Genomic DNA, 26,619 nt, shown 5'->3' with positions numbered 1-26,619 from the left:
AACAGACATGCCTAAAATCACCAATTTCTTGAAATTGTCTGCCAACAGGAATCTGGAACAAACATAAATGTAACAAAAAAATTTTTTAATGTGCAATAGAATTTGTCACCTCCAGATGACAGTATTTTGAAAAATTCAGAGTTTATAATTAAAATAATTACTGATTTTCACCAGTAAATTCATCCCTCTAGGACTGCCAATTGTGAAGGTCAAATTCAAAAAACCCCTTCCCTACCTAGTATTTGTATGCATAAAAAGGAACTGAATAAATTTAACCAATTAAATCTAATTTTAACAAACATTCTCACCTAAACGTATCTCTTTTAGGTCATTGCTCCTCTTGTAGCTCTTTCCACATGCCCGAGATTTATATGGCTTCGACTCTGTGTGGATCCTTTTATGGGAAGTAAGATTACTGCGTTGGCTGAAACCCTTTCCACACTCCATGCATTTAAATGGCTTCTCTCCTGTATGGATCCTTTGATGAGAAGTAAGATGACTGCTATAAGTAAAGGTCTTTCCACATTCCATGCATTTAAATGGTTTCTCTCCTATGTGGATCCAGCTATGAGAAGTAAGGTGACTGCTATAAGTAAAGCCCTTTCCACATTCCATACATTTAAATGGCTTCTCCCCTGTGTGGATTCTTTTATGGGAAGTAAGACTACTATGTTGGCTGAAGCCCTTTCCGCACTCCATACATTTATATGGCTTCTCCCCAGTATGGATCCTTTTATGGGAACTAAGTTGAATGCTATGAGTAAAGGTTTTTCCACAGTCCATACATTTATATGGCTTCTCCCCAGTGTGGATTCTTTTATGGGGAATAAGTTGACTGCTATGAGTAAATGTCTTTCCACATTCCATGCATTTAAATGGTTTCTCCCCAGTGTGGATCCTTTTGTGGGAAGTAAGATTACCATGTTGGCTGAAGCCCTTTCCACACTCCATGCATTTATATGGTTTCTCTCCTGTGTGGATCCTTTTATGGGAAGTAAGCTGAATGTTATGAGTAAAGGTCTTTCCACATTCCATGCATTTATATGGCTTCTCCCCTGTGTGGATCCTTTTATGGGAAGTAAGATGACTGCTATAAATAAACATCTTCCCACACTCCAAGCATTTATATGGTTTCTCCCCTGTGTGGATCCTTTTATGGGAAGTAAGATTACTATGTTGGCTGAACCCCTTTCCACACTCCATACACTTATATGGTTTCTCTCCTGTGTGGATCCTTTTATGAACAGTAAGAGACCAGTTTTCACAGAAGCCTTTTCCACACTCCATACACTTATATGGCTTCTCCCCTGTGTGGATCCTTTTATGGGAAGTAAGTTGAATGTTACGACTAAAGGTCTTTCCACACTCCATGCATTTATATGGTTTCTCCCCTGTGTGGATCTTTTTATGGGAGGTAAGATGACCACTGTAAGTAAAGGTTTTTCCACACTCCATACATTTATATGGCTTCTCCCCTGTGTGGATTCTTTTATGAACAGTAAGACTACTGGGTTGACTGAAGCTCTTTCCACATTCTTTGCATTTATATGGTCTTTCCCCTGTGTGGATTGTTTTATGGCAAGTAAGCTGAACACTCTGAGTAAAGGTCTTTCCACATTCCATACATTTATATGGCTTCTCCCCTGTGTGGATCCTTTTATGGGAACTAAGGTTGCTCTGCTGGCTAAAACCCTTTCCACACACCATGCATTTAAATGGCTTCTCTCCCTTATGCATCCTTTTATGAGATGTAAGAGATCCATTTTCTCGAGAAAGAGTGAAAGTCCCATTGTAATGTTTTCCATTGTCTCTGCATATATAATCTTCTCCTTTAGATTGGGTTGGATAATGTTCATTTACATTGGATGTGTCTTTGAACAGTCTTACACCTTTCCCAATATGTTTTTTCTTGTGGTTTCCTTGTTGGGTAAGAAAGTCTTGAATCTGTGCATCAATGGAAGCTGAGCTTTCCTTATGCCAGTTTCTCTCACAATTCCCTACTTCTATTTGAACTGCATGTTTCTCAATTCCTTTTCCATGTCTAATCAATTGGAATGGTTCAATGAAATCTTTATTCTTCTGCCCATAGGTACCTTCAAAGGAAAAGATAAATGAAACTGGTAATGAGATTAGGAAAAAAGATGTCAGAAATCATGTGATTACCTTCTGAAATTTTGCCAAATTCTATTATCTTGCATTTTTATGTGCTTGCAGTAGCACAGAATAGAAACATTCATGAGCCATCAAACCTTTGAAAATATTGAAAGCATCCTTTTAAATTAGAATTATCCTTATAACAAGGAGACCTTAGGAGAAAATCTAACTTCTACTGGAGGGAGGCCAATTCCAACAGAGACCTGTAAGAACTAAATCAATTTTTCAATGTTTCTTTTCTTCTGTTAAGATATTTAAATTTAGTAGCTGGAACAGTGGGGCTGTACAATGAGCCAGAACACAATTATAGTTGATTGGTTGGAGAGTGTTGGCTCCTGCATGAGACAAGCTGCGTGTCAACTTCTAGAGCATTGCAATGACTATTATCAGGCTGGCATGGAAGAGGAAATTCCATGCATGCCTTGGGCCAGAGTCAGATCTCATGTCTACAGCCTAGTTGGAGAATATGAATTATGACGCAGGACAGAAGGGAGGGGATACAGGGGGTAAAGTTCAAACGCAATTAAGCGAAAGCAGTTATGGCTCCACAGGAGTCCATGCTAGAATGTCGATCCTAATAAATGATTGGATTTCTTTTGAACTTTGTCTCAGGGCTTGTAAATTAATTAGGTCATCTTCTGGGAACTTTACAGAGAGCCAAAACTGTTTTCGCTTAATTGCATACCACGTACCCTGGTCCGCCAAGTATTGGAGAAACCTCTGGCAGTCAACCTATATGTCAAGGTATCAAAATGCGAATTCCACTGTGCACAGTTAGATTACCTGGGTTACTGAGTGTCAAATGAGGGAATAGAGATGGACCCAGCGAAAGTGCAAGCCGTCCTAAGCTGGCATCCCCCTCGCACCCACAGACAGCTACAAAGCTTCCTAGGGTTCGCGAACTTCTACAGGCAATTCATCCCCTCCTCTGCGAAGATTGCCAAACCCCTGACAGACCTCCTGAAGACAAGGAGCCCAGGAACGAAACCTCATCCGGGACAACCCCTACCATGGGACCTAACCTGCCAAAAGGCGTTCGAGATAGTAAAAGAAATGTTTGCAAAGGAGCCAGTGCTGAAGCATCCTGACTTTGAGCAAACTTTCGTGATCCAGGCAGACGCCAGTGATGTGGCAGTGGGAGCGGTGCTATTCCAAAGAAACAATCAAGAAAACTTACAACCCTGTGCCTACACCTCCCGCAAGGTCACAGACACAGAGAAACGATGGGCCGCATGGGAAAAGGAGGTTTCACAGTGAGATGGGCACTGCTAACCTGGAGACACCTGTTGGAAGGGCGCCAGAAACCGTTCGAAGTCTGGACCGACCACAAAAATCTGGAGGCGCTTAGGATCCCATGGAAACTATCACCCAAACAAGACCAATCGGCTCAATACTTCTACCGTTTTGATTGTCTTAAAGCACATTCCAGGCGGGAGGAACTTTCTAGCTGACGCCCTCTCCCGCATGCTTCAGTACAAATGCGAACGGGAGCACGTAGCGGACGCCATCTGAATAAAGTTTTGACAATTCAAATTAATGTTGGAAGTGCGATTGACATAAAGGGTTATTTTATCATATTTTAGGGACTTGTAAAAAAGCTAGAAAAATTTGTATTCAAATAGACATGATACAGACAATTTTAAAGATCAAAATCCAACTGAAACAAGAATGCTCTCTGTTGGGAGTAATGGATAAGCAGCTAGAAGAGAGTCCTAGGAGGCTGTTTCTATGTATGATAACCACAGGGAAACTATTATGTACAAAAAGATGGAAGGACTCTAAAATACAGTAGAACCTCTGGTCATGAACGCTTCTGAAGACGACCAAATCGGGTTCCAACCAAAAAATTCACAATTCCCTCCTCCCCCCACCCCGCGGCCGATTTCCCATTCCATGCCATTTTTTTTTTGTTAGTGCCAAATTTCCAAAATTAGGTTCAGGTCATGACCAAATCGGTTTGCCACCAAAGTTATGGAACAAGTTATGGCTGTGCCCATAATTGTACTATATTGTACTATATCTACAATGAAGTAATGGTTGATGGAGATGGCTAAATTGATGTGTTTCATTAGATAATTGACAAGTATAAACACTTATTAGCCATTAGAAACCTCACTGACTTTTTGCTGAAAAAAGGGACCATGAACATGCGATCTATGGGTTTGAAGATTAGATGGAAAGAAGAAAACTATGATGCAGTCTTTGAGAGAGAGGCTAAAATGCACTTGCACTTGGAACTGCTGTGAAAAAGATCAGAAGCTACTTCTGTTACTTTTTCTTTCTTTCCTCTTTCTTTCTTTCTTCATAATTTTTCTTATTGAATTACTTGTTTACCGTGCTTTTTTATTTCCTATTCAAAACTTGGATGGTTGCTTCACTCTGGTAAAATTACTTTAATAAAATAACATCATCTGCCTAATGCAAGTCCTTGGAAAGGACATGATAGGTGAATTTTAAAAAAGCCAAATCCAGTCTAAAAATATGGATGACTGAGCAAAGAATCAAAATAAAAAGAAACAGTTGTGACATCTAATTATGAAATGTCTTCCTGAACTCTCTGATTGGAAAACAGGAAACACCCTTACCAAGAGAGTCCACGTTCTTATAATTTTCCATCATGACTTCCCAATACAGTGCTTTTCGGTTAGGATCCAACTCAGTCCATTCCTCCTTGGAGAAATACACAGCCACCTCCTCGAAGGAGACAAGGCCCTCCTGACAGTGAAAAAGAGTACACAAAAGGTCCAGGAGGAATTGTAAAAAAAAACACCAGTCTCATTGTTCAGAAATTCCCAAAACAAAGCTATGCACTAAGGTAAATGGCTGCACTTGGTAGGATTCTGTGGTTTAAGTGAGAAAATGGACAAAGCAAAAACTTTAGACTAAAGAAATATTTCAGGCAAGTTTCATCAATTTGACTGATACTACAGGACTTTCAGTGCTATTCAGTGAAAAGTAACCCCACTTGATCTACCTTTCTCTATCTGTCCATCAGTCCATCTATCCATCAATCAAAAGACTCTCAGTGCCTAGAAAGAATCAATTGGCAGGTAGGCTTTGGAAACCTCACCCGTAAATGACTCCAATCCTCCCTGTGGTTGCAGAAGGAGCCCCAGTGGTGCAGTGGTTAGAACACAGTACTTCAGACTACTTCTGCTCACTGCCTGCTGCCTGCAATTTGGCAGTTCGAATCTCACCAGGCTCAAAGTTGACTCAGCCTTCCATCCTTCGGAGTTCAATAAAATGAGGACCAAGATTGTTGGAGGCAAAATGCTGACTCTGTAAACTGCTTAGAGAGGATTGTAAAGCACCTTGAAGCAATATATAAGTCTACATGCTATTGCTAAGTGCTATACTCTGCCTTATTTTTTAACCTGATCTGCTTAATTGGTTCATACAATAATTATTAGTTATTGAAAACTAGAAAGAATAATCATTATAAAGAGATTCAATACTGGTCATTAACCAAAAATGTTTCCTAATAATCTTGAATCTTCTATATGCTCAGGATCACAAAAATGACTCATCCCCCTCCCCCCCAAAAAACCCAGAATAAAATATGAAACAATTCTATATATTTCACTTCATGAAAGAAAGACAGAATAAAAATCCAATAAGTTCCTCTTTTTTACCTGAGTTGGAGGTTCAATCATGGTTTCAGTTCCACCATAAGGAAGAGACAACTTCCTTCTATTCTTCCCTGTGAGAAAGGCAGACTTTTAAAACTGCATAATTTAAAAAGTAGGAAGAGGTTTTCTATAGAAGAGAAGACAAAGAGAAAATGAGAAAGCTAGGAGTGGAAGGACCTCTCTTTTACCTCCTGAGGTGTCCTGACAGATCTTCCTGAAAAACAGTTCTTGGGGGAGATTTGATGGATGCCTCTTTATCTCGGGATCTCTGATCTTCACCAGAAAGGACTTGAAATAATAGGCAGGAGAAAAGAATTAACAAACATCACACATCGTGAAGAGGATTCTTGTTCTATAGACACCAATTTAAAGCCCCCAATATCCATAAGTGTGGCTGGAAAGAAGGAAGAAACGACTGTCCCATGTCTTTCTTGGAGAATGAAATAATGTCCCAAATAATTAGTGAAATGTCTCCACATATTACGAATGCTACAGAATGCTGGAAGGGAAGGGTTAAGAATTCAAATATATTATCTATTTATTAAGTTTATATACTACCCCTCTCACCGAATAAGCGACATTACATTTACCATTTTCAGAGTATAAGACGCACCGGAGTATAAGATGCACCAAGGTTTTGAAGAGGCAATTTTTTTTTGAAAAAAGGTTTTGCACTCTGCAAACCTCTCAAAAACGGCCTGTTTTTTTGCAAAAACAGGCCCGTTTCCCTTCCCCCAAAAAAGGCATGAATAGCCTTTAGGAGGCTTGGATAGTGTTCCTGTAGGGTGATGGCCTCCCAAAAATGCTTGTTTTTCGTCAAAAGAATTGCATGCATAGCTTTTAGGAGGCCTATAGTGTACTCCTGGGGTATGGGGTGAGGGAAATTGAACAAAAAACGGCCCGTTTTTCACTCATTTCTGCCTTCCCCAGTTCCCAGTGCCCAGGAGCTCTCTGAAAGCCTCCTACAAGCTGTCTAGCCATTTTGTTGAAGGGGACAGGGCTTCGGGAGTCAAATAATGCTGTATTCAGTGTATAAGACGCACCCAGATTTTCAGCCTCTTTTTTGAGGAAAAAATGTGTGTCTTATACTCCGAAAAATACAGTAAACCTCTTCTAATTCCCCCATGATGGTCTCTCACCTGCAACTCAACCTGCTCCTTCTTCTCCTCTGCCTGGCTCAGGAGGAAGCCTTCCGCCAGGGCCACCGCCTGGCAGGTAGTCTCTGCTCCACAATCCCGCACCCAGCTCTCCATCTGCAGGGGCAGAAGGGCCAGGAACTGCTCCAGAACAACCAGGTCCAGCATCTGTGCTTTTGTGTGCTTTTCTGGTCTCAACCATTGACTACAAAAAGAATGGAGTCGGCTGCAAAGTCCTCGGGGACCCTCATCCTCCTGATATTGGATGCTCCTGAATTTCCAGGCCTGAATGTCTGAGAGGGTGGTTTTCTCCTCCTGAATCTTCTGCTTAGTTCTTGCCCAGATCTTCCCTTGGCTCCCAGGCCGAATACCAGAAGGGCCTTTTCCAGTTCCCTTACTTTCCATTTTTTTCTGCCCTGGAATGCAACTCCACATGGGTCCAGGGAATCTTGTGGATCTCCAAACACCTTTTCATTCACAGGACCATTCCTTTAACCATAGTAATGACCAGAACAAGTCATTCTGTTGTCTTTGTCCAAGAGACATTTTTGCCTCTACAAGAGGATGTACAGATGGCATCCAATGTGTGTATTTGGGATGAATTAGAAAGTAATGGATTTAATCCCTGAAGAACACTTATCCCAATGGAAGAAAGTATTTTTTCTAAGATAGTACAGGATTATAGTGGCAATGAGCAGTTAGTGCTTGTGCATTAATATCTAATATTTATTTATTTGTATCTCACTTTTATTAAAACCATTACAATGGCACCAAAAAAGTGACATGCCTGTTTTTCAAATTTATGACCCTTGTAATATTTGGACATTTGGCAACTGGGATGTACTCATGAAGGTTTCAGTGCCCTGAGACCATGTGATCAAGATAGGGCTTGCTTTATAAAAACCCATATCTGCATTTATCTACAAGCAGGGTTCACACAACATGGCAAATGCTTAAAGGGTTAATCAATCACAAAAGTTCAGTTCACATACAATGAAATGACCTGATTTACGATGTTCCATTGCCCTTTCTTCACGGTTTGCTTTTTAAGAGCCAAATCGTACAATTACATGCAGGCAACTTCACACAACACACTCTAAACACAAACACATTTCTATGGGTGGCCAGGAAAATTGAACCAACCAACCAACCAACAAATCAGATTAACCAACTGCAGGGGCTGAGCTCACACGAAACATTGATGATGGGGTTAATGATGTGCTGGTTCACTCACCCTCCTAAGACAAATTGAACTGCTGAGATTCCAACCCTATTTTAGTCTCCTCCAGCACATAAGGAGAAGGTGAGCACAATCTCCTGCGGTTCCTCCCTTGCAAAATTGTTGTTATTTCCTGCTCGAGATTTGCTATGGAAGCAATCTCCCCACCACTCAGGAACTTTATCGAGGATATAGGATGTGAAGGATTCCCCCAGGACACCCCCTCCTCTCCGAGGACCTGGATTTAATCCTGGGGCAACGCGGCTGGTCTGGAGCACGGTTTTCCCTCTCCCAGCTACGTTCCTGGAAGCGAGCGGCAGGGTAATCTAGGATCCGGGCTCTCCCTCTCCCGGGATTTAAAAGATTGAACCTGCGTGAGGACTCGGCATCTGATCTGTCCCTCCCTTCACTCTGCCTCTCTTTGCACGGGAAGAGACACTTACCCCGCCCACCTCTCGACCTCGTGCGCTTAAGACATTTCTGCAGCCTTTTAAAAGCCCTTGAGACGCTTAAGGGGTTAAAAGGAAAGAGCATGCAGCATCCTAGAGAGGCAAGACTCATGATGTCACTTCCTTCCCACTCTCCTATGGTAAACCACCTGTTATACCTCCAGTGGCCCAATGCTAAAGTGTATAGGGTTGTCTTCTGTTTGCAGAGAGAGACTTCTGGTGGATTGTGTGTGCAAGGCAGCTGCAAACGGGAGAAAGGATGCATTTTTCCATTGGGGTCCAGGAGAAAGGAGGGCGTTGTTTCTCCCATGATCAATAAAACTCTTCTTAATCTAATTACTTTTGACAGCGTTAGACCCATATGCACTATTCTGTCTTAAAGGAAGTTTCTGTAGAAAGCCACTGCTCTTCACAGAGGGAGTAAAGAAAGACAAATTCAGCTTTCTTCTTACTGGAGACATGCAAAATAATCCTCGCTTCATTCTGCATCCCATGAAAAAGATTAGCAGGCAGCTCTGATGGGTTTTCAACATTCTCTTACTATAACAAACAATAATATCATATCCCTCTAATAATAACTTTGCAATGTTCCATTCTTGGCCTGGCTTGCCTGAAAGGGTTGGTGCTCTGCAACTGCAGAGAGCTTTATATGATGCAAATTATTTGGCTGCCTGGCATTCTGTTTCTGACTGGAATACAACATGCCAATTTCATTGGTTGCCTTTATGGATGACCTCTGGGCTACGGGGCACAGAGGTTAGAGTGCAGTACTGCAGGCTACCTCTGTTGACTGCCGGCTGACTGCAATTTGGCAGTTCAAATCTCACCAGGATCAAGGTTGACTCTGCCTTCCATCCTTCCAAGGTGATGTTGGAAGAAATGGGTTCAGTTCGAAGCCAGGAGAAAGGCACTGGAGACAAAATGGAGGCTGGAGGCCGATTGATAAGAGGGTCCATTTATTAATGAACAGAACCATGTTTGTGGTTCAAGTGCAGCTGACCACTTGGAGTTAAGAGTGGGTGTCTTTTATACCTTCTTTGGGCTTTGCACTTGAACTTCCTGTTCCTGTGCAAGAACATGTATTCTACTGGCTGTTGTCAGACTCCCATGGGGCCATGTACAAATCCTAGGAGTTTGTTTGAGCTAAGTTTGGTTGAATTTTGAACTACTGGGAGTGGTGCATCTGAGATGATGCAATGAAGGGGCTTTGGGCAATTCCTATTGTGGCTGGGGGCTAATCCTACCTTTGTTGAATCTTGGGTGACGGTATTTGCTTATGAGTAGAGCTATCTATCTCTTTATATCTTAAGTGCTAACATCTGCTGTGGGCTCTTAGGAAAGGTGGGGGCTGCTTGCCAAGAGCATGTTTCTCCATTTCTCATTCAGGGATTTAATATTTCTCAAAATATTTCATTCTTCTAGGAGAGAGATGAGTGCTAACTTTCTACAGCGGGTAAAATGAGCACACAAATTGTTGGGGGTGTAAAGCAGTGTAAAGTGGTATGTTGCTGTTGCTGTGGAGATAGCAGGACTGGGGGAGTGCAAACCTCCTTGATCTTCTAGTGGCTTTCAGTACCACTGACCATGCTTTTCTTTTAATATCGCTGAGGGAATGCACTGTTTAAATAAGTCACACAACAGGGCAAAGAAAACATTTTTGAAAGCAAGAAAAAAAAAACACCCAAGCTTGCAGAAAACCTTTATTGTTTAAAATTTGGTTGGAACTGGAGTAAGTTTCCCAATCTAATTTCAGACTTCGAATGATTACATTTATTTGTTTTTCTTGAATTCAATTATAGCTCTTCCAAGAATTATCCTGAAATCTCCTTGATCAATCAGTCAGCCAGAACAAACAATTCATCCAGGGGTGGGCTGTTGGGGGTTCACAGGGGTCCAGGAGAACCTCTAGCTAAGATTCTATGCAGTTTGAAATGCCAGACCAGAAAAGACACTCAAACATGTCCTCCTTACTATGAAGAAACCAGCAAGCCTAGCTTTTATATCTGTCCCTCCCCTTGTGTCCATTAGAGAAGGGCTTCTTTCCTTTGAGCTGCCTTTTTAGAACACCTAGAATGGGAAGTGCTCCTCCTGGCCACTTCATCTGGTCACACTGAGTTTGAAGCATCCCCAAATCCCATTCCTGGCTGCGCCGTCCACCTCACCCCTCCCAGGAGTCCCCATGCAGTCCATTTTGGATGCAGGTAAGTGCAGGGCCCTCACAGAGGCTCGGGGAGGCAAAAAACATGCCTACCAGAAGTTTTGGGAGGCCAAAAACGGGGCCATTTTTGGCCTCCAGAGCCTGGGGAGACTGTTTTTGCTGTCCCAGAGGCTTGAAGAAAGTCTCCCGAGCCCGGGGAGGGCAAAAACACCCCCCGCCATGGTGCAGGAGGCCAACTAGGCCATGCCCACCATGGGCATTTCACCCAGCAACAGGGCAGAGAACCCCTTGCTAAATTGTTTGAATCCCACCCCTGAATTCATCCCTTTGCAGGTGTATCAGCTGCAGGATGCCCTTGCCTGCCCTGTATCAGCTTGACTTTATATTGCCAAAAATTTGAGGAAGTCTACTAAAACAGCTCAATGCCCAAAAGTCGTCCCCCCCCCCCCCGCCATGCTGACATAGTGAGCTGCCTTTTTGGCAACCAGTAAAGCCAAGGAATTATGGATTTAATTTCTCAACTGAAATCTGGAAAGTAGCAATAGCAATAGCAATAGCAATTAGACTTATATACCACTTCATAGGGCTTTCAGCCCTCTCTAAGCGGTTTACAGTCAGCATATTGCCCCCGACAATCCGGGTCCTCATTTTACCCACCTCGGAAGGATGGAAGGCTGAGTCAACCTTGACCCAGTGAGATTTGAACTGCCGAACTGCAGATAGCAGTCAGCTGAAGTGGCCTGCAGTACTGCACTCTACCCACTGCGCCACCTCGGCTCTACAGATGGTACCACCCCCGACTTAATTAAAAACAATGCAGCATAATGGTCAGCTATACTGGCATCATTCTTCACAGCAATTGACAAATCCTACTGTATTCCTTAAGATTGGCGATCATTATACAGTACATAAGAAAGGGAATGACTGACTGGCTCACCCTGTCAGTTATCGACCTATAAGTATTTTTAATATTATTAAGTTACTTTTTAAATTTATATTTAGCATACGGCACTGTTAGCCAGGGATCACTGAGGTGGCTGCCTGCCTCTGTGAAAGGAATTTCTTCGGGGGTGTTATCTTTACCCATGGGATGCCAGAAGGCAATTGGGGGGGCTAGCTTCTTTCTTATCCCTACAAGGTTTATTTGCTCACGGGAATCGAGCCGCTGACTTCAGTGGTGCGCAGGCCCAACATCTTACCACGTGAGCCACCACGGCCCCTTATAATTATAAGTAATAATGAGCACCAATTCAGTCTAGTGATTAAGGCCTCAGGCTAGAAACTGGGAGATGGTGAGTTCTAGTCCTGCCTTAGATATGAAAGTTGGCTGGATGACTTTGGGTCAGTCACTCTCTCTCAGACCAACTCAGCTGATAGATTTATTGTTGTGCGGAAAATAGGTGGAGAATGGGGTATAGTTGTCTGCGTCACCTTGTAAAAATAATAAAGGTAATATAACATAAAAAATAAAATAAGTAAACTTTATGCAAGACATTTTCAGTGGAAGTTAGAGACTAGATGGTACAGGAAAGACTATTGGTACATAAACAAGCTGTTTTTAGGAAAGTTCTTTCAATAATTGACTACAATGTTATATTTAAATATTGTTTTGAGAAATTATCAGTGTTTGTTGCAGAAAAATCAAATCCAGAAAGCACACACAATTAACAGATTCAGCTGGATTCATTAACTTCTTTATATACATAATAAAACAGATGAATAAATATACAATACCAATAGTAGATTCTTTCAATGTGGTAGAAGTTACAAGCAGAACACAAGCAGGACAGAACAGTAAGCTTCATTTCAGAGTTCAGAGCAGACAGAGTAGTTTCAGTTTTGATTCTCAGCACAGATCTGTTTAAGGTCTCATTGGCTGACTTATGCCTATTCATTGGCTGACCTTGTTACCATGTCTCTCCCAATCATGAATATTCTAACAGAAATACTGTACAACTCTTAGAATACTGCTTCACTTAATGCAGCCTTTCATAGATTCATAGGACTGGAAGGGACATTGGAGGTCTTCTAGTCCAACTTCCTGCCCAAGGCAAAAGACCTTATATGATTCCAGACAAATGGTTTTCCTGTTTGTTTTTAAACTTTGCTGATTTTAAGGCAATATTTGACTCTTGGACTAAGCTGTAAGGTACAGCTGTTAATCACCAACACTTGTTTCTTATTTGTGTACTTATTCATGTTCTGCATGAAGATAGCACTTGAGTAAGATACATCTCTCAAGGACATCTAACAGCATCCAATCCAACTACCAAGGGTATAATACAAGGCTGAATACTGATTTATTTTAAACCCCTGTTGGAATGTATTTTTCTTTTTGATGTATGTTGTTTTGTCCTTGGATAGTGAAAGAGCTTTCCACAAACTCTGAAGATTCCAATAGTTTGAAAATATTCCACTGAATGTGGAGATGACAATGCAAGAAGAAAAAAGAGATTTAATTACAATTAGTGAAAAAAGAATGTAGATAGAGAGGAAAAAAGGGAGTTAAAAATTGAGTTAAGTTCTCTGCTCTATTCAGTCTCTTTATTGTCCAGCTTGACACAGAACTATTACTGCCAAGTCATTGAATAACTTGAAAAAACCAACATGAACTTCTCAAATCCTGAAATATGCCACTCCAAACCCTTGCAAAAAATTTCACTACTAAATTAATTTCTCTAGGGCTGTCAGTTAGGAGGGTGAACTACAAAAAAACCTCACTTCTTTTCAGAGTTTAGTCTGTGTAAATCTGATATCCATAGATTGAGCCCACTAAATCAATAATTAGCATACATTCTCACCCAAATGTATCTTTGGTTTGGGGACTGGCTTCTCACATCTATGAATCATGCTATGGGAATTAAGAGTATGAGGTCTTCTGAAGCCCTTTCCACACTCCATGCATTTATATGGCTTCTCTCCTGTATGGATTGTTTGGTGGGAAACAAGATGACCATGTTGGGTAAAGTCCTTTCCACACTCCATGCATTTATAAGGCTTCTCCCCTGTGTGGATCCTTTGATGGCATGTAAGATAATTGTGTATGCGGAAGCCCTTTCCACACTCCATGCATTTATATGGCTTCTCCCCTGTGTGGATCCTACGATGGGATATAAGTTTACTATGTTGGCTGAAGCTCTTTCCACACTCCATGCATTTATATGGCTTCTCCCCTGTGTGGATCCTTTGATGGCATATAAGGTAATTGTGTATGCGAAAGCCCTTTCCACACTCCATGCATTTATATGGCTTCTCCCCTGTGTGGATCCTTTGATGGGATGTAAGATGATAATGTTGGGTGAAGCCCTTTCCACACTCCATGCATTTATACGGCTTCTCTCCTGTGTGGATCCATTGATGGGATGTAAGATGATAATGTTGGGTGAAGCCCTTTCCGCACTCCATGCATTTATACGGCTTCTCCCCTGTGTGGATCCTTTGATGAGATATAAGATGATAATGTTGGGTAAAGCCCTTTCCACACTCCATGCATTTATACGGCTTCTCTCCTGTGTGGCTCCTTTGATGGGATGTAAGATGACTATGTATATAGAAGCCCTTTCCACACTCCATGCATTTAAATGCCTTCTCACTTGTGCATATCCTTTTATTAAGAGTCTTGTTTCCATACTCAGTGCATTTATGTGGCCTCTCTCCTATGTGAATACTATTCTGTGATGTAAGAGACCAATCTTCTTGAGAAAGTGTGAAAGTCCAATTGTAATTTTTTCCTCTTTCTTTCCATATATAATCTTGTACTTTGGCTTGGGATGGATAGTGCACATTCACATCTAATGTGTCTTTGAATAGTCTTACACCTTTCCCGATATATTTTTTCTTTATTTTTCCTTGTTGATCAATAAAGTCCTGCATGTGAGCATCAGTGGAAGAAGATGAACTTTCCTTATTCCAACTGTTTGACGGGTTTCTCTCCTGCCTTTGGAATTCCATTTGATTTATAGGATTCTCTGTTATGTCTCTTTGTCTGAAGACGTTGACTGGTTCTCCAGAGACTTCATTGTCATTCTCATTGTCACCTTCAAAGGGAAAGAGAAATGAAAGTGGGAGAAAAGTTAGGGAAAAATATCACTCTGTTGGAAATCATATTAATTGCCTTCAGGTATTTTGTCAAATTCTAATATATTGTATCCTTATAATGGCATGCTATAGAAATGACAATATCTCTATTGATGAGGCATAAAACCTTGGAAAAGGCATTAAGTCAAAAAACCTGAATGGCAACTCTTGATAGGACTGATATGGAAACATATATGGGACAAAATAGTTGAAATCTTTGTGATGAAGTTTGGCATTACCTCAAACCAAGGAATTACTTTATCCCTAAAGTGTTTGTAGAAATACAAAACAAATGGATATGATACATCTAAGCAGAATGCCATAGACCTATTTCCTTCCTAGGAGCAGTAGAAAAACACAACTATTCCTACTCCCTCTGAAGATAAGGTATCTATTTAGAGATGTTTTCATAAGAATTAACTAATGGCATCTAACTACAAAATGTCTCCCTGAACTCTCTGAGGGAGAGTGGGAAACCCTTACCAAGAGAGGCCACATTCTTATAATTCTCCAGCATGACTTCCCAATGCAGAGCTTTTTGGTCAGGATCCAGCTGAGACCACTCCTCCTCGGAGAAATAAACAGCCACCTCCTCAAAGGACAGAAGAACCTCCTGAAAGGGAGAAAAAAGTACAGAACAGATGGAAGAGGGACTACAGGATCTTTTCTATTGTTTAGAAATTCCCAAAGCAAACATATACACTAAGGTAAGTGGCTATGTTTAGTAAGAATCCGTGGTTTAGATGACAAAATGGACAAACAAAGAGCATTTGACTAAAAAAAATATTTTAGGCAGGCTTTATCAACTTGAATGATTCTGTAGGACTTTCAGTGCCATTCAGGTTAAATAAGCCCCGTTTTCTCCTGGATCAATTGATCTACTAAACATCCATCTATCCATCATCAAAATACTCTTCCTTCTGGATCTCTTCATCCATGCACAATCAAAAGGCCCTCAGTGTCTTGAGAGAATCAACTGGCAGGTGGGCCTTGGAAAACCCACCAATAAGTGATACTAACCCTTCAGAAGTGTGTCTGTAGGCAAAGGGATTCTTTGTCGTGTTTTATGAAATGAAACTTGTGTTGTCCTAAGAAGGAACAATCGTGTTCATCCCCCAACACCTTCATGAAAGTGCTGGGAAAGCTCAACCAGGGATCTGTGTGGGTTGCCATCTATGTCCACAGACCCTGCCCCTCCTCAGATTGCAAGGAAGCTGCTGCTATTGTGAGCTATTGGCTGGCATGTAAATAAGAACATGGAGAACATTTTCTGAGGAAGAAATTTCTTAGCCTTTGCAAAGCTGGATTGGTTAGCCATCCAATTCCAGGAACAAACCAGGGGATTTAAATTTACTTTGCAAGCCAAATAGGGCCTTGGTTATATGCTCTTTCAGAACAATTTTTACTTGGGGACATTTCTATAGGGCAGTGATGGCGAACCGTTTTGTAAAGGCGTGCCAAAACTGTGTGCGTTCACGCTATCGCGCACACGTGTGTGCCCACACCCACAATTCAATGAGCCTCTCTCACCTGCACATGCGTGTACGACTTCTCCTTGCATGGGGGGGGGGAGTTTTTTCTCTCCCCAGGCTCCGGAGGCTTTCCTGAAGCATGGGGAGGGCTAAAACGGCCTCCCCCAGCCCACCAAAAGGCCGAAACTCAGCTGGCCAGCAGACACATGCATGCCGGAGCTGACAGCTCGCGTGCCAGAAAACTCTAGGGCCACTCTCATGGGATTACAAAAATCTTAGCTTTTAATCACATCCTTTTCTTATCAATGATTGTAAACATTCTTTAGAAAAATGGTAATTTGCTAGTTTGAATATTTAAATGTTTTTGAGGACCCATGCAGCACAAGCCAACTCAAAGAATTACAAAAAGAAGGGACACCATGAAGAATTATACAAAACAGTTTTTTACTGAAAAGCATGGAGAATAATCAGTGAAAAACTTTTGTTTTTAAAGTACAGGTCTTAAAAAAAATCCTAAAAAGAATCTCCAACGCAAAGCAGAGGGCAAACTGGCAGAAGACACTACAGGTAGTCCTCGACTTACAACAGTTTTTAGTGACTGTTCAAAGTTGCAATGCTAACGACTCTTGCAGCATCCGCATGGCCACATGATTGACATTTGGATGCTTGGCAACTGACTCATATTTATGACAGTTACAGGTCCCGGGATCATGTGATCACCTTTTGTGAACCTCTGACAAGCAAAGTCATTAGGGAAGCCAGATTCACTTAACAACCATTTATCTAACTTAGCAACTGCAGTGATTCACTTAACATCTGTGGCAGGAAAGGTCGTAAAATGGGGCAAAGTTCACTTAACAAATAGTTAAGTCAATAGTGGTCCTAAGTCAAAGTCTATGTACAACGGCTGATTTCCTGAGGGAAAGGAAAAATAGAAATCTAATAAATCAAAGTAATTCTCATACCTGAGTTGGAGATTCAATCACGGTTTCCGCTTCTCCTAAACAAAGAGTCGACTTCCTTCTATGATTCCCTGTGAGAGAGACAGAATTTCAAAAGGCATAATTAATAAAATGGGAGGTTTGCTATAAAGGAGAGGACACAGAGAAGATGAGAAAGTTAGGATTTATCAAAGGAGTGGAAGGACCTTATATTACCTCCTGAGGTGTCCTGAATTGGATCTTCCTGAGGGATCCCCCTGAAAGACAATTCTTGAGGGAGATTTGACAGATGCCTCTTTGTCTCAGGATCTCTGATCTCCATTGCAAAGGACTTGTAACAGAAGAAAAGAATTAATGGACATCAAACATCATGAAGTGGTATGTACCTCTATTTAATACATGATAAACTGCCAAAGATTTTTCAAATCTCAAAGGAATTTCAAATACATGTTTGAAATGTAAATGTAAAAAAGGAACTTTTTACCATCTCTGCTGGGCTTGTGACAAAGCATAGAAATACTGGGGTAAGATTTATATTTTACCGTAGAAGATTCTCAAACTTGGTATAAAAATCAAACAAGAGACTTATGTTTTAAATTCAATAGACAAAGAGACTGAAAAACAATCTTGAAGTTTGCTGTTATATCTGTTGAGAGCAGCAAGATAAATGGAAGGACACTTTAATTGCCACAATGGAGAAGTTGTTGGAAAAACTGATGGGAACTAGCAGAGATGGAAAAATTCACTGCTTTAGTTAAAGAAAAGGCCACACCCAACATTCTTTCTATCTGGAAACCATTCCTGGATTTTATTCTTGAGATGGGAAAAAAAAGGAAACTGACTGAGCTGAAACAGCTGAAATGAAACACTCGTCTTTCGCAGTACTCTTCAAATTTGGATACTGTCCTATTTGTAAACAAATTACTAGTCTATATAGACAGATTACCTAAGTGGAGTCTCTGATCCAGGGGTGTCAAACTTGATTACACTGAATGAGGGCCAGGGGGGGCGTGGCCTGGCGACGTGGCCACGGTGGGCAGAGTGCGGCTGGAGGCCAAGAACGGGCCACATGGGGCCTCTGCACAGCCATCTTTGGCTGGCAGAGGGCTGTTGGAGTCCGGGGGAAGCCAAAAATGGGCCATTTTGGCTCTAAGAGTGGTTTTTTTGCCAGCAGAGGTGAGGGATCAGATGATGGAATCTATGTACAAATGAAGCCTTTGGAATCAGAGGAGATAGGACCCAGGTATGAATGGAATGGACTGCACATTAACACATGTGGCTGCACATTAACAGCGAGACAGAAGTTAGCACCTTAAAACCACTAGCCAGGATATTAGGAACAAGAATAGCTTGTTTATTAAAAAAAAAAAAACCCAAACCCACGTAGCTGGAAAATTTGCAAGATACCCGTGATCTGGGACGCAAAAACAGATGATGTGACTCTTAGCTATTTAACATAAGAAGCGGGGGAAGGGCAAAGGGTTGAATGCAACCACCCCTTGACTATAAAAACTGCAGTAAGAGTCTAATCTTGGCCCTTGGTTAGCTTTTCACACCTTATATCTTGGTACCAAAATAAAAATATAATTATTTATCACACCTTGTGTCCAGTGACTTATTGGCTTCGATACCAAGCAAGAGCCCAGGTTTGGGGACAACAGAGGCATCATGGGCCAGTCCTTTGAAATTTGCAGGCCAGGCCCACGGGCCAGATTTAAGCACCCCGTGGGCTGGATCCGGGTCACGGGCCTTGAGTTTGTCACCCCTGCCTTAATCTGTGCTGTCCAAGCAGAAATTAGGCATCCAATTCAGCCATTCTACTCTATTGAGCTACCGTGCTATCAGCCCCTTCTACCACAAAGATCCTGCAGGAGAAGGGCAGTATGGATAACCGTGGGATCCAGCACAGTGAGAGCTGCAAACCATAAAGCTTTCGCTGTGTCCAGCATAACAGATACAGTGCCCTTGCTAACTTCAACAGGGCCACTAAATTGATAGGTCAAGGTAGTTGTGATGCGTGACCCGACAAAAGCGCGAACGTCATAAGCGCGCTGACAAAACCGCGGCGCTAAAACCGCGATGTCAAAACCGTGTCGACAACAGCGCGCCGACAACCGCGCCGACAGAAGCGCGATTTAAGTTAAGGTAAGGTTTAGGTTTAGGGTTAGGTTTAGGGTTAGGTTTAGGGTTAGGGTTAGGTTACAGCATGCTTCTGTCGGCGCGCTGTTGTAGGCGCGCTTCCGGGCTCATTCGTCGCTCATTCGTCGCGCGCTTTTGTCAGCGCGGTTTTGTCACCGCAGTTTAGTCAGGCGCGCTTTTGTCGTTTGCGCATTTGTGGTGGAACCGTTGTGATGATGATAACTCAAAAAAGCAGGGGATCGTGGTCCCGAGATGAAGAATTTACTTTGGATAGGGGAAAGTGTGAATCAAATATTATCCATCAGTCACACAAGAAGAACAAGGTATCCAAAAAGAGAAGCCACCTTCTGGTTGGTGATTTAATTGTAAAGGATGTAAAGTGAGGAAAGGATACGAAGTTTTGAAAGAGGTCAGGTGTTTGCCAGGTGCTTCTGCCAGCAGAAACAAGAGGGGTATTTTTAAGATAGTCAAGAATACCAGGAAGGACTGTGATGTTGATGCTATTATGCATCTTGGCACAAATGATCTGCCCCCAAAAGATGTACTTTCTGTGCAGAATGATTTCCAGAGCTTGGGGTATGATCTTAATAGTATAGGCTGTAGGCTTATCATTTCAGGGGTTCTACCAGTATGTAAGAAAAAAAAGAGAAAGGCCAACATGTAGCAGAGTTTAATGTGTGGCTAAAGGAGTGGTGTAAAAGGGGAGGCTTTGGTTATATTAGTCATAATGTCTGCAGCTGGTTCAATGAAAAACTATGCAAAAGAATGGTTTACACCCATCAAAGAAAGGGACTGAGTTACTTGGCATTAAATTCACAGATTTTCTGGATAAAAATGTAAACTAAACAGCGGGGTCAGAGAATTAATTGATACAGAACATTTCTGTCCCCGGCAATCTAAAATTAATAGAGTTATCCGTGCATGCAATAAAGATGCTTGTGCGGGTAAGATTGTCAACCTTTGCTGTCAAGCAAAATCAAGCATTTAATAATGAGTGTCATACAATCTGCAATCAGATGGTATGAAAGTAGGGGAAGTCAGACACAACACAGGTTATGTAGACAGTAATCACAGGGTCAGTCAAAATGGATGCAAATGTCAATCACCAATCCACAGAGTATGAGGAATAAACACGGTGAATTAGAAATTAAAGTAAATGTGGGCAGATATAATATTGTTGCCATTACAGAAATTTAGTAGGAGGAAATCCACAAATGGAACATACAGCTAGAGAGATTTAAATTATTTAAAAGAAATAGACCAAATAAAAGAAGAGGTGGAATTACACTATATAGAGTATAAGAAATAACTACATCTTTACAGAAATAGAACACAACAATTATGAAAACTGTCTTGAATGCAATTGGGTCAACATAAAAAGGGGGGAAATGACATTGCTATAGGTGTATACTATAGGCCACCCAACCCAACAGAGGAAATAGATGAACTTTTTGCTAGTCAGTTAACTAAGGTTTATAGGAAGTATATCACAATAGTAATGGGGGATTTTAACTATCCTGACATCAACTGGGAGATGAACTCTGCACCAAGCGGACGATCAAACAGGTTTCTGACAAACCTAGCAGATACCTGTGGGAAGTTATCATCCAGCCCTCTCCCAGAAAAATGAAATATCCTAGGAAATATTGAAAAGGCAGAATATTTCTCTGGCTGTGAAGAGAAGGAAACATGTTTTAAAAGAAAGAATAATTGCCTGTAGCTTCCATCCCCACTGTTAATGGGCCAGGGTAGTCCACTTTACATAATAAAGACTTCTCCACTGCAGCCCCGGGGGGGGGAGGGGAGTAAAGGCATGATAATGTTGGAACTTTACTCAACTGGCCTCATGGCATCTGAGAAGTCATCCATATCTGGATTCGAAACAGCCTAGAGAGTAGCCCCTGCATGGCCCCATGGGAGTCCGACAAATAATCAGAATACATTTCTTACACAGGAACAGGAAACAGAGAGGTGGAACTAAACAGGGTATAAAGCCTAGCAAGCCCCTCCTTCAGCCCTTCTCTTCTCCACCAACATTGAAGCATGTGATCACCTTTTCTGTTCAGGGCTCAAGCCATGTGGCCCTGTCCAACAATAAACCATCTTTCCAAGCAGCCTCCATGTCTCCAGTGTCTTTATCCCCACTTGGAGCTGAAGCCAGAAGGATATTTCTTTCAACATACCTTTGTTTCCCAAAAAAGTAGAAAAGGTAACAAAGGGATCAGCCATATTGGACTTAATTCTCACTAACAGAAATGAAATGATAGAAGGTGTTGAAGCTACAGGAACCTTGGAGGGGGGGAGTGATCATGCAATATTGGAATTCAAGATTATGCAAGCACAAGCAAGAGAACAAAGTCAAACTAGAGTCTTGAACTTTAAAAGAGCTAATTTCAATAAATTTAGAGAGAGCTTGGGAAGGATTCCATGGATGAGAATCCTCAAGGGGAAACAAACTCAAGAAGCTTGGGAAATTTTGAAAAGTGAGATTATAAAAGCCCAGTCTATCACAATACCAATGAAGAAGATAAATAACAGCTCTCAAAAGAAACCAGCATGGCTGCATAAAGAACTCTCTGTTAAATTGAAAGACAGAAAGGACTATAAAAAGTGGAAAGGAGGGCACATGACTAAGGCAGAATATCAGCAAATAGCTGAAGCCTGCAAAGATGAAGTGAAGAAAGCTAAGGCTCATAATGAACAAAGGTTTGCGACAATAGTAAAAAAAAACACCAAAAAAACCTTCTTCCAACATGTTAAAAACAAGAAAAAAAATCAAGGAAACAATTGGTTCCTTACTGGGAGAACGTGGCAAGAGGGTGACAAGCAACAGAGAGAAAGCAGAACTACTTAACTTGTTTTTTGCATCTGTCTTTACACAAACAGAAAAAGCAGTCCAACCTATCAAAAACAGCACCACAAAAAACAGATTAATAACACAAATTAAAATAGAGAAGGAAATTGTAAGTGACCACCTGTCTACACTAGACGAGTTCAAATCACCAGGACCAGATGGATTACACCCCAAGGTTTTGAAGGAATTGGCAGGCAAAATCACAGAATCACTGAACTATATCTTTCAATGATGCTGGAGCACCAGAGAACTGCCAGAGAACTGGAAAAGACCTGATGTAGTTCCCATCTTCAAAAAAGGTAAAAAAAGAAAATAGATCCAGGAAACCACAGATCTATCAGCCTGACCTCAATACCAGCGAAGATTCTGGAAAAGATAATCAAGCAATGAATCAGCGAACACCTAGAAGCCAACAAAGTAATGACCAAAATCCAACATGGGTTTGTCAAAAACACATCATACCAGACTAATCTTATTGCATTCTTTGACAAAGTGACAAAATTAGTGGGCCTGAGGAATGATGTTGATATAATTTACTTGACTTCAATAACGCATTTGATAAAGTAGACCAGTGGTTCCCAACATGCCGTCCTGCTCCCACAGAGGGGCATTTTGATTTTTAATGGAAGAAATTTGAACCTTGTTTAAACCAAGTTAATGGCCTTTTAGGCTTCCTCCGCCTGAGTAGAGTTCACTTTTTGAGTAAACTAATAATTATTTGTCACAGGGAGGGGGGGGGGCATCAGGATTTTAGAGAAGCTTAGGTGGGGCATGGCCAAAAAAGGCCATGAAGTAGACAATAACCTACTACTTGATAAGATAGAAAAATTTGGGTTAGACAGCATCACCACCAGATGTATTCGTAACTGGCTGACCAACTACACTCAACATGCCATCCTCAAAGGAACTGCATCTACATGGAGGGAAGTACACAGTGGGGTACCCCAAGGCTTAGTTTTAGGTCCAGGACTCTTCAAGATCTTCATCTTTGATTTGGACTAGAGGATAGATGGGGAATCAAATATGCAGATGACACCAAGCTAGAAATAGCCAACACTCCAGAAGACAGGCTTAAGATACAGAAGGATCTTGACAGACTTGAACATTGGACGCAAACTAACAAAATGAAATTCAATGGTGAAAAATGTAAGGTTCTATATTTAGGCAAGAAAAACGAAATGCACAGGTACAGTATATGTGGTACCTTGCTCAATAGTAATAACTGTGAGAGGGATCTTGGAGTCCTAGTGGACAACCATTTAAATATGAGCCAGCAGTGTGCAGCAATTGCCAAAAAAGGCAAAACAGTTCTAGGCTACATAAACAGAGGGATAGAATCAAGTTCACATGAAGTGTTAAGACAACTTTATAATGCCCTGGTAAGGCCACACTTGGCATACGGCAACCAGCGTTGGTCACCACAATATAAAAAAGATGAGCCTCTAGAAAAAGTGCAGAGAAGAGCAACAAAGATGATTAGGGGACTGGAGGCCAAAAGATATAAAGAATGGTTGCTGGAACTGGATATGTCTAGTTTGATGAAAAGAAGGACTAGGGGTGACATGATACCAGCCTTCCAATATCTCAGGGACTGCCACAAAAAAAGAGGGAGACAAGCTTTTCTGCAAAGCGCCTGAGGGTAGGACAAGAAGAAATGGGTAAAAACTAATCAAGGAGAGAAGCAACCTAGAACTAAGGAGAAAGTTCCTGACAGAGCAATTAATCCGTGGGACAATTTGCCTCCAGAAGTTGTGGATGCTCCAACACTGGAGATTGGATAACAATTTGTTTGAAATGATATAGGGTTCCTGCCTAAGCAGGAGGTTGGACTAGAAGACCTCCAAGGCCCCTTTCAACTCTCTCATTCCATCCCAGTTTTGCTGATTACATAAGTTTGTAGAATTCGTTAGTATATGTTAAGTATGTAAAAGTAAAACATTGAACCGGTAATGTTACCATTTTATTTGAGTGTGCTAAAAAGATTCAGATTTTCAATGATTTTCTTCCCACCCCACTTTATCCTAAACCTCTTTCTCTTCTCTTTCCCCCAGTTCCTACTTATTTACATTTTTGTATTTTAGATCTTAATAAACTTAATTAACCCATTAAAAGGACACAAAAATCTGAACATATTGTTTATTATATTCAGGCCCAAGAAGAAGTCCTCTCACCTGCAACTCAACCTGCTCCTTCTTCTCCTCCGCCTGGCTCAGGAGGAAGCCTTCCGCCAGGGCCACCGCCTGGGAGCTGGTCTCTGCTCCACACTCCCGCACCCAGCTCTCCATCTGCAGGGGCAGAAGGGCCAGGAACTGCTCCAGAACCACCAGGTCCAGCATCTGCGCTTTTGTGTGCTTTTCTGGTCTCAACCACCGACTACAAAAGAAGTGGAGCCGGCTACAAAGTCCTCGGGGACCCTCATCCTCCTGATATTGGACGCTCCTGAAGTTCCAGGCCTGAACGTGTGAAACGATGGTTCCTTCTTCCAGCATCTTCTGCCCAGTTCTTGGCCAATACAGGTTAAGAAAGCATGAACGTGATGCTGGTTTACCACCTTCCTAAGACAAATTGAATTGCAGGAGATTCAAACCTAGTTTAGTGTCATCCAGCACACAGTGAGAATGAAGGCATCATCTTCTGCCTCTCTTCCTTGCAAATATATTTCTTATTTCCTGCTTGAGATTTGCCATGCAAGCTCTCCCCCTACACAGGAGATTTCACCGGGAAATGGGGTGGGAAGGACTCTCCAGGTTTCCACACACACACACTTTCCTTTCTGAGGATCTGGTTTTGTTCCCCAGGGCAGCATGCATGGCCTCTGCTTTCTCCCCCATGCCCGTTACAATCATGGAAAAGGGCGGTTGGATGGGAGGAAAATATAAGATCTGGGGGAGTTTCTTCCACTCCTGATATTAAAAAAAACTGAATCTGGATTAGAAATAGGTATGTGTCTTTTCCCCTTTTTTAGATTGCGAACCCTCTGTCTCCCTTTGTATGGGAAGGACCCCTTGCCCAACACACACACACACACACACACACACACAGAAACACAGACACACCCTACCTTTTCCACCTCTGTCTGGATGAATAAGATTTCCTTTCAGCTTTTCTAAACTCCTGCAGAGCTCAAAGGGTTAAAGACGGAGAGCCCAGTCTCCTAGAAAGGCAAAAACGGAATGATCTCAATGCCTTCCCAACTTGTAACAGGGGCCCAAAGCTGAAGTGCCCCCCCTGGTGGATTTTCTGTGCACGGAAGTTGCTCATGGAAAGAGGAGAGAAATGGTGCATTTCCCATGGAGGGAGGGCAGGAGGAAGCTCCTTGATCAGGAAGCCTTCTCAATCCATCTGCTTTTGGCAATGTTATACTTTGATAAAGAGCATTGTATTTACAGTCATTAGGAAACAAAACATTCCTTAATAAGAATCTCACTTAAATTTGTTTCTCAGGAAGAAAGGAATAAGTCAACTGAAGCAAGAAGGAAGAATGAAAGGTGACTGTACTATGTACACCAGCTTGGCTTTCTGAAGGAATGAGAGAATACAAATCTAATAAAATTCCTGTGTTGGGATTTGAACCACTATTTCAGTTCTACCATAAGGAAAAAAATAAGTTATTTCTATTCTTCCCTGTGAGAGAGACTTAGCAACAAAAAAATTGGGTTCAATTCTGGTCATAAGTCAAGGACTACCTAAAATATGAACATCATGTGATTTCTTGAGGGAAAGAGAAAATCCAAATCTATGAAATGAATGTTTGTCTCTTACCTGAGTTGGCGGTTCAGTCATAGTTCCCGCTCCCCAAAAAGAAAGAGTCAACCTCCTCCTATTCTTCTATGTGCGGGAGACACAATTTCAGAAAGCATAATGAATAAAATGGGAGGAGTTACGCTATAGATGAGAAACATAGAGAAGATGAGGAAGCTAGGCTCTATCAGAGGAGTGGAAGGACCTTATACTGTTTTAAATTTTCTGTATTGTCTTATTTATTCCTCTTTCCCTATTTCATTGTGAGCCGCCCGGAGTCCTTCGGGAGTGGGCGGCATACAAAACTAATAAACAACTTCAAACAACAATACTACTACTTTATGTGTCATGATTTGGAGCTTAGTGAGGGATCCTCCTGAAAAGAAGTTCTTGAGAGAGATTTGATGGATGCTTCTTCCCCAAAGACAAAAGATGACAATCTTTTGAGGTCACGTCTGTTGAGGAGAAACTCTAGTTAGAAATGATGGAGCAGGGACTAGTTAAAGATGACACGAACAGCTGGGGTGCCCCTTTTCAGAACACATATGAGATTCCTACCTAGCAGTAGAGAACAGGTGCCGAAGCACTTCTCTTCCTTTAAATGTAATTTCCAAATAAAGCCAGAAATGAGAGGCCACTTTTTTTTCTTT

General features: G+C 41.6%; 1 protein-coding gene across 2 annotated transcripts in view; it reads right to left on the bottom strand.

The window, feature by feature from the left end:
• The window catches only part of LOC116502680 (zinc finger protein 420-like), a 474,998-nt gene extending 457,440 nt beyond the window's left edge, over nucleotides 1-17,558 (bottom strand). Inside the window, exons 1-5 of one of the 2 annotated variants that reach the window (XM_032208577.1) lie at nucleotides 17,452-17,558; nucleotides 17,260-17,327; nucleotides 15,306-15,435; nucleotides 13,619-14,782; nucleotides 383-1,763 (exon numbers count right to left, since the gene is read on the bottom strand). In XM_032208577.1, the coding sequence (XP_032064468.1) occupies nucleotides 383-1,763; nucleotides 13,619-14,782; nucleotides 15,306-15,435; nucleotides 17,260-17,327; nucleotides 17,452-17,557 (2,849 nt within the window). In that variant the 5' untranslated portion in view covers nucleotide 17,558. Of the gene's footprint in view, nucleotides 1-308; nucleotides 2,094-4,739; nucleotides 4,870-5,786; nucleotides 5,855-5,971; nucleotides 6,072-6,922; nucleotides 8,647-13,618; nucleotides 14,783-15,305; nucleotides 15,436-17,259; nucleotides 17,328-17,451 lie in introns of those variants that run through there. The other variant, XM_032208576.1, reaches the window with a different exon arrangement.
• Between the last annotated feature and the right edge of the window lie 9,061 nt (nucleotides 17,559-26,619).

This window comes from Thamnophis elegans, chromosome 2 (genome assembly GCF_009769535.1).
Source record: "Thamnophis elegans isolate rThaEle1 chromosome 2, rThaEle1.pri, whole genome shotgun sequence".
Taxonomy (NCBI): Eukaryota; Metazoa; Chordata; class Lepidosauria; order Squamata; family Colubridae; genus Thamnophis; species Thamnophis elegans.
The sequence above is the reverse complement of the archived record's forward strand: the minus strand, read 5'-3'. Positions and strand labels throughout refer to the sequence as shown.